The sequence below is a fragment of the Adelges cooleyi genome, unplaced genomic scaffold, assembly GCF_023614345.1.
Source record: "Adelges cooleyi isolate 19-005CV unplaced genomic scaffold, UGA_ACOO_1.1 ACOO_flye_CR_arks_rails_tigmint_CR_PRNA_118, whole genome shotgun sequence".
In the NCBI taxonomy this organism is placed as follows: domain Eukaryota; kingdom Metazoa; phylum Arthropoda; class Insecta; order Hemiptera; family Adelgidae; genus Adelges; species Adelges cooleyi.
In genome coordinates, this window is record NW_026095771.1 from 340,098 (window position 1) to 348,648 (window position 8,551).

General features: G+C 30.2%; 1 protein-coding gene across 1 annotated transcript; it reads right to left on the minus strand.

Annotated features, from left to right (window-relative positions):
* Nucleotides 1–1,936: 1,936 nt before the first annotated feature.
* LOC126847748 (uncharacterized) lies at nucleotides 1,937–5,544 on the minus strand. The gene is made up of 9 exons (XM_050588143.1): nucleotides 5,406–5,544; nucleotides 5,053–5,215; nucleotides 4,389–4,465; nucleotides 3,585–3,774; nucleotides 3,466–3,524; nucleotides 2,613–2,778; nucleotides 2,455–2,525; nucleotides 2,142–2,337; nucleotides 1,937–2,059 (listed from the first exon to the last, which is right to left on the minus strand). Exons 1-9 carry the CDS (start codon nucleotides 5,460–5,462, stop codon nucleotides 1,950–1,952), a joined length of 1,089 nt encoding a protein of 362 aa, XP_050444100.1. The 5' UTR covers nucleotides 5,463–5,544; the 3' UTR covers nucleotides 1,937–1,949.
* Between the last annotated feature and the right edge of the window lie 3,007 nt (nucleotides 5,545–8,551).

Consider the following 8,551-nt stretch of genomic DNA (forward strand, 5'->3'; position numbering starts at 1 on the left):
AAATATTTTCTACGTGTAAAATATTTATTTATTTATTATACATAGAGTTTAGCTATTTAAAAATGTGTTTTCTGAAGAACTTGTTATTGTATTAGGGTCACAGCAGATGTTATTTCGTCTTTATTTTCTGACTGTAGCTCCGTACTACACATATTAAAGCGTAATAAAAAAAAACATTAGTACGATAATAATAATTTACTGAAAATTATGACTTATTGATTGGAAAATGTATTATAAAAAACCCCAAAAAAAATTGCTCATTTACAAAGTTTCGGCGATCTAATATCTGTAAACATGTTTCAAAGATTTGGTTATATCAGCAATTTTTTTTAGTATATGACTCTTTTAGGTCGGTTGAACAAATCTTTCTATACCGGTGGGTTTTGTTTTTTTACTTTGATTACGACAAAAAAAGTTTTAATCTATATAAATAAAAATGAAATTGTGTTCGTAGCTAATCGCATCACTGAAAGTTTATTCCAATATATGGTGTTACAAACGCAAATATTACGGCTGACAAATGGTCAGTATTATTGCATAGCCCCCCCCCCCGCCCCTCTAGGCAAAGCCAGAGCAACGCAACTACAATCGAAATAAAATCAAAATTATAAAAAATATAAAACCATGTACTAATTTACACGGGTGTTTTATTTTTTAGAAACATATAACGTTTTTTTTTGTATCGCGTAATACATTTTTACTGTGCTAGTTTATACTGTGCTTGGTTTGTACTGTACTGGTTTGAACAAACTAGCCAATGATTCGCATCAAATCGTTCATTTAAAAGTGTTTTTTTGTGATCTCTCCATCCCTACTATGCCCCAACCGCACCATGCCCTGGCCACTATGCCCCGACCCTACTGTACTAATTTTTTTAAGCATAAAGTGGATATGATTAGGATTGACCGTCTGTCTATAGTAACATTTATCCAATAATTCTTCACCCCTGTTGTGTTCCATCATATTTTAATGTTTTTTCTATTAAAACATATGTGCATAGCTTTTTTGTATTGTAATTCGTATTTATATATCTATATTTAAAGTTGGTATCAACTTAAAAATGTATGATCATAATATAGAACTAACGACGTAGTTTATCGAAAACACGAGTGATAATACATTTAAAAAAAAAAACAGTTACTCTTATACTATTACAAAAAAAGTTTGATAAAAATTACTCTCGTCGAAGTCATTTTCGGGCGTATCAATTGAACGAATTTCAATTGTTTTTTTTCTGCGAAGCTTACAATTTTTTTTCCATGAGGGCTAAAAGGCCAATTTTTTATTTAGCTAATAGAAAATTAGGTATAATTATTATAATAAATCACGAAAAATTAAAAATATAAACGCTTATATTAGAAATTTAAAAACAAAAGAGTAATATCGGCCTTTTAGACCATATCGATAAGATGTTAAAAGTTCATAACAAAAAACCCGTTAACAGTATAAACCAGAAAAGTCAAACCTAAGCACAGTCCGAACCACCACAGTCCAAACCAGCGCAATAAGAAACACTTGTGGTAAGTATTTACAGAAATTACTCTGCATTTTTATAAAAAGATGACAAATCTAATCGTATCTCCTATAAAAATAAAATATCATTTTGCCCGTAAGTGTGAAAAGATACAATGCTTTTATCGATATTTGAATTTTTTTCTGTGAACATCGCACTCATTTACGTATAATATTTCCTTGCTGTGCTTGGTTTGGACTACTGATAGCACTTACTATCCAAAAAATGTCGTCGAAGCGTTAATTTATAAGTGATTTTATCACTTTGAGTTATAATAATTCCTTTAGACCTACTTCGTGACATTTACGCCGTACGAAAAAAAAAAATTAATATAAATCAAATAATAATTTTTTTTATAATTATATACCATAAAATTTCAAATCATAAATACATAAAAATATACTACATATTATTATGGTTCTATCATTATTGGCAACTAATCACTATCGGCATCAGCATCGTTTGTCATAGGGTCTTCTACGCTTTTATGTATATCAACGAACGTTACCGTTACCACGAATTCCGCAAAGTTTAGTTTCTTCTTACCTAAATAAGAGGTTTTTTTTTAGGAGATGACCAACAATATTCGTTAATTAAATCATTTTTACACTGTTTAGTTAAACTTTACCATCGAACTTCTTTAAATAAATTTGCAGATCTTCGATAACTTCTTCCGACACTTCCATCGGTTTTAAAATAGAATCTAAGTCATCTTCGTGGCCAGAATACTCATGTGGAGACAGTAAACCATCCTTATCTGCGTCGGTCACATTGAAGTCATTTATGGCATACACGACTTCACTTGTACTTATCACTCTCAATTTCTAAGCAATTTTGAATGTAAAAATATATAATAATTAGTAGATGGTAGGTGGGATAGTAAAACAAACGAAACAGCGTATTATTTCAAAATGTATAGTAAAAATTATGTAAGATATTACTTCTTCCTCAAACGCCCCAGTGCGTTCTGCCGCAGCCAAGATTAAATCCTTCAACAATATTTCAGCGGGTCCTGTGCGAGTTTTAATAATAATTAGTACCTAGTTCTCTAATTTCTTGTCATACCTAATATATTATAAAAACCTATTTTTATTCTTACGGTTCGAAATAAATAGCAGTTTCAATTCGTCGTCTATGGTTATCCCAAGCTCATTGAACACTTTTTCACTTTCATCAGGATCAATGGTGATCACCAAACCGGGTGTCTTATGTTCTTCGTACAAACGGCCAAACTTTTCTGCTTGCGCTGGGGTTATACCATTGCCCTACAATGTATGAAAACAAAGTATTAAAACAAGCTTTATTTTAGGATGTGTTTAGAAAAATTAAATGTTTATTTATCCCCCACCCCAACCTTTATATCGCTTATAGTCTATTAAAACAAACAAATCCTCATTACTAGATTGGGCAATATTTTTACAGTTTAAAAAATATATTAAAGCTGAAATATGTACATATTAAAATGACCCGCATGATACTTCACGATACTATTAATCGTTCTTTTTTTTAAGATAATTAAGTGTTATATTTTAGCTGTAAGGATCAGCTATACTGGTAATCTATAAGGCTCACTTTTTGATACTATTTTCAAAATCAGGTTCCAACAAAACATCTTTGGTATCATCATTGTGTAAATGACGAGAGAAATTTTGGCTTTTTAATCAATAAAACTTTACAGTATTTCAACTACAAAAATGGGATTAATGGAACAATAATTGTAGTTTTTATAATACAAATTACTGTGATATTCTGAAAGAAAAACAACTAATAAAGAATCCCCATTACCTACTGTACTGTCTACGCTATGAGATATTGATTGGCCCATGATAAAAGTATCATACTGTATATCGTATTTTTACCCGTTTACACTGGATCTCCCTTACATGCTCACTTACTTAATTTATTTTATTTAGTTGTAAATTCTTAACCATTTTTATTTCGCATTTACTTACAACTGGTTTGATTTCCAACATGATCAACAAGAAATCCGCCGCGTTTATTAGATGGCGGTCTAAAATAGAAATAATAATTAAAAATTGTCTACTTTAAGTGAACCGCCTCCTCGTCTTACGTGCATTTCCGCCTATTGCGATTTTAAGTTCTTTTATTTTTTCGTTTAATCTAACAGTTATCGTTTCCCAATAGCTAAATACTTCCGAGAGCTGCTGCAGATTAAGATATCCCGGTTGGTCATAAGACTCGCAGACTGTAATGAACTCATCCAGGAAAAAGTTTACATCAAAATACTTGTGTATTTTAGCCTGAAAACAATTTACACATACAGATTCTGCGCATTACGGAGTTGTTACAACAATGGCCTAGCCAATATCTTACGTTTTCAATAAAATAAACACCATCCCTTATGTGTAATGTCCTATGAACTTAAAGCATAAGCTTTTCAATCAATAACGTATAAATGTTATTAACTTTTATAAATAGCAAATATTTTTTCAAAAATCGATTTTGAGTAACTACCTTCAAAGATGACAAAGTTTAATATTACTCCATTAGCGTCCTAAATTATAAACTTTAGTTACCACAGGCTGTTTCATCTAAGATAAAACACTAATTATCTCTAAATAAAAAAAAAAACACTACAAAATCGCGATTACTTCAAGAGAAAATTGGAGTCTTATCCTTAATAAAACACCCTGTACAATAAAACCATTTTACAATTTTAAATTCAAAGGGTTTTAACACATAAGGGATAAGATTATATTGTTGAATCATTTATTAACACAATTTAGTTAATTTATTTACAGTAATATTATGCAAATGTATAATTTAAAAAAATTACAATTTCGATATTTGCCAATAGATTGTATAAATTTTAGTATATTTGAGTAAGGAATAGTTAATTTGAGACTTTGATTACCTTGATATTGTCTGACCTTTTGTCTTTTTCCGCTAACACCCTCAATAAATTACTTAAGTTTATAGAATCAGGCTCATCTGTATACAAATTGATTAGTTGTTCATTATTTTTTAAGTCGATGTAACGATGGCTTTTTGCCTGACCTACTATTAGCAATAATAATACCGTGCCTAGTTGGTAGCTTTCGTTACTACCAAACTAAACCTATTAAGTCTAATTTCTTAGGCTGGTCACGCATTAAAAATACACCAATAAAATAATTAGAGTAGAGGAAGTGACACGTCTCGTACCGGTAGAGAGCACTCGCATCTACGCGCTAATATTTTATTTAATAATTACCTAATAATTATTCGGCAACTTATTATATTTTTATGCGTGTCACTCGGGCTGCTTTATCTCCAGATTACAACAGATCCCGGTAACAGGTAAAATCTTTATTTTATATAGCTCGCCATCGATTTTAATATTTTAATCATTAACATAATTTTTACTCGGCGTTAAGTCAATTATTTTAACAGCAAACTAGTTTAAGACGTCAAAAGAACCACCCGGTATTAAGTTCAACATGTATTAATTAGCCAAACGCAAAAGCCCTTAACGACCATAACAGTCCACTTAAATTGCCCGAAATATAAACAAATTTAATTGTTTATCAATATGTTACTTGGATAGAATGCAAAATTAATTTCAGGACGTTTCCATTTTATTCCAAAGAACTCTCTCACGACTTTTGAGACGTCCTCCTCGTCAACTCCGTGGGTACACTTTTTATGATTTCCAAACAGTTTATTCAACTCTATCAATTGATCACTGTTTAATCCGACGCTCTGAAATAAAGTATGACGACTATCAATATTGTATTGGTAAAAGTACTGAGTGAACCTATTGCCGATGACGTGGCAGTTTTACACACATATGTAATGTATCATATATACATGTTATGCATTTAATTTTTTGAGTTTATACTGTCCTAGACGAATAATTAATAATATACTATAGTAGATATCAAACTTTTACCCATGCCGACGTCAGGAAATACACCACGCAGACAATAAGGGCGCTCTTGAAATGCATAGTTTTATTAATTTTTTTTTTTTAAATAATAATAAGAATTCAATAGAGTACTTGAAATATTATAGCTGTAAGACTATTGGCATCAAAGACGAACGACGAATAAACAATAAAATAAGTATTTTCTTAGCGGCTTAGGTGTTGCGTTAACACATTTGTAAAAAAAAAAACAATGTTTGCCAAAACATATTTTGTCGGGTTCTTGGATATTATAATCGATTGCCTCGATATACATATTCGATGCTATAAGTTGTAGGTATAAGCCACTTGCTAGACAAATACAAACCATGTTATATTTTGCTTATTTTTTTGTGTTATTGTACACATTTTCTAGTACAGATGTTTACAACGCTGGTTTTTATTACTTATACTGATTTGAACCTAAGATACGAGTATCATTTTTCATTTGACTACGTGAACTGATTAAATTGTTATATTCAATCTAGACAACAAAAATTCGCATATTTTGTATGGCTGGCTGAACAATACATACTATTTTGATATGACTTATACCACTATGGTTTTAACCCCCTTTGTTATTAATTAACAAATAAAAACAAAGCCAGTACATTGGGTACAGTGGAGTTGGAGAAGTCACGGTTGATCAAGCATTATTAAATCTGAAAGTGATATTATAATCAATTTTAAATAAACGCTTCGATGCGAATCTGAGCTTAGTATGTCTAACCCAGTACAGTCCATACCAAACAAAGCACAAACCAGCACAGTTAGAAAGTATTAATGTGAGGAGCAGTATCTAAAGAATCCTATCGAACGTTTATTTTAAAGTGATTTTATCACTTTCAGATAATGTAATTCTTGAAGCATTGTGACCTCCAGTTTCCACTACAGCCCGACCCCACTGTACTGGCTTTTTTATTCTAGGTATGATTCATAAAAACACATTTGTTTTTTTCATAGTAGCTATGCTACGGCATAGCTGTACAAAATATTGTTATTGTGATATGGATACAGCAGATGTTCTTCCAATATTTATTTTCTGACTTAAGCTTTGTACTACACATATAAAAACGAAATAAAGAAATAACAAAGGAAAAAAACAAGGGTGGCCAGCCTGGGGATGTATGTTTTGGTATATTATTTTGATTTTGACAACTAAAGTTAACATATTTTAATGAAATAAAAATTGTAAAAATATGAAACTATGTTCTAATGTACACGGGTATTATGTTTTTTAGAAACATTTATCGTATTGTTGTATTACAAATAACATTGTCTTTTGCGTCGTACATTAATAAAACTGTTTTTTGCATGGTCTGAATAACACTTGCTAAATAATATACATTGTACATGATCGGTTATTTTTGTTTTAGCCATAAGTGTTAATATTAGATAAAAAAATATATACTTGGTAAACGATACCTAAATGTATATAACTTAATACATATTTATTGAAATTGAATAGCGTTAAGTACTTGCAACGTTCCATGCCAGAAAATAGTTGAGTTATTAAAAAAAAAAATCAAAATAAATAATATACAACAATATTATTTCAACTTTTGATTGAAAATAATTATAACGCGTAAAACAGTACCTGTTTAGTGTACTTGAAACTTTAAAGCAAATCGGGTACATTTACAAACATGACAGCATTTTTTTTTACTTTCTTGATTTTTAAAAAGTTTACTCTTTAACTCTTAAATATATGGACAACCCCCCTAAAAAAAAAAGAGTTGAAACTTTAAAACCAGTAAACATTTTTACGAATCTTTCTAATTTTCGTTTGTACGTATACTTTATTTTGAATTAGAGGAACGCAAATCAGTTTCACCACTCAATACTTATATTCTAATATACACACATTCTGTTATCTTATTGTAATACGATTTTTTTTTTACAATTACGTTCAAATAAATTAAATTATGCATATTGTTTTACTGAAAATATTCCGCAAGTGCCAATAATAATAGAATACGTATTTTTTTTTTATGCGTCCAAGTTCACTGAACAAAATCCCCTAGCATTCTTCTTTTTACCTTATTTCATTCAATTGGGGTCAACTAGTATTATTATAAAAATAAATTTATTTGTTCTTTCTTTCATTTTATATTTACACAGTTACCTATTTAACATGATAACTTTTAACAGATAACTTTTAACTTTTATTATTCTAAGACATAAATTACTAGATTACTTTTCTCTTCAATTTATGTATGATGCGGTCATGTACATAAAAATGAAAATGTAAGTATGCTTATCGTTGGTGGCGTAGGTCAAGTGTGAAAATATAATATGTATATACTATAGGTATAAATATATGTATGTATTATATACATGAAAGTTTAACAGGTTTGTCCTGTATTTTTATTTTAAAAATCTGAGCACCCGATTTGTACTCAAGAGACAATTTACTGTTGGTAAATTATCATCTATATAAAAAAAATGAAATGCTATTTGTTACAACACGCATCACTTGAGAACGACTGGACCAATTTGGCTCAAATTTTTTGAAATGTTCATAATAGTCCGAACAAGTTTTTAGCGGAAAGACATACGTCGGTACGTGCGCAAATATCACAACTGACAGCTAATCAGCTGACATAATATAATGTAGCTCTCTCAGAAACTTTAGAGAACATGAAGGCTTACGATGAATGTCAATAATCAAGATGAAAGGTATTTTAAGTACAGCATAATGAATAAACACGTCACCTGAAACTATTTTAAAGTTTGAAAACTGCGGAAATACTCAACGGCACTATTTCGCTGTACACGCGGATTTTGAATAGCTATTAGTAAAAACTCCAGAGAGTAACCAATAAAATGGAATCCTCGAGACTACAGCTACACATTCATAGTTCATAATCTAATAAATTATGCTAGTCATTTCATAGTGACCGAATTAGGATACGATGCGTAAACTATTCAAGTAACAGTGAAGAAAAATGTCTTTCTTTTTCGAAATTTATTTCTAACAAGTTCACTGTTAATTGATTCGAATAGATTTATGTGTTCAAGTTTGAGTAAACTTACAAATAATCTAGCTATTGCCATTAAATCGAAATTCCGGTCTATTTGAATGAAACAGTGAAAAAGAAATTTGCCAATTTACCAAAAAAGCTGCGTACTCA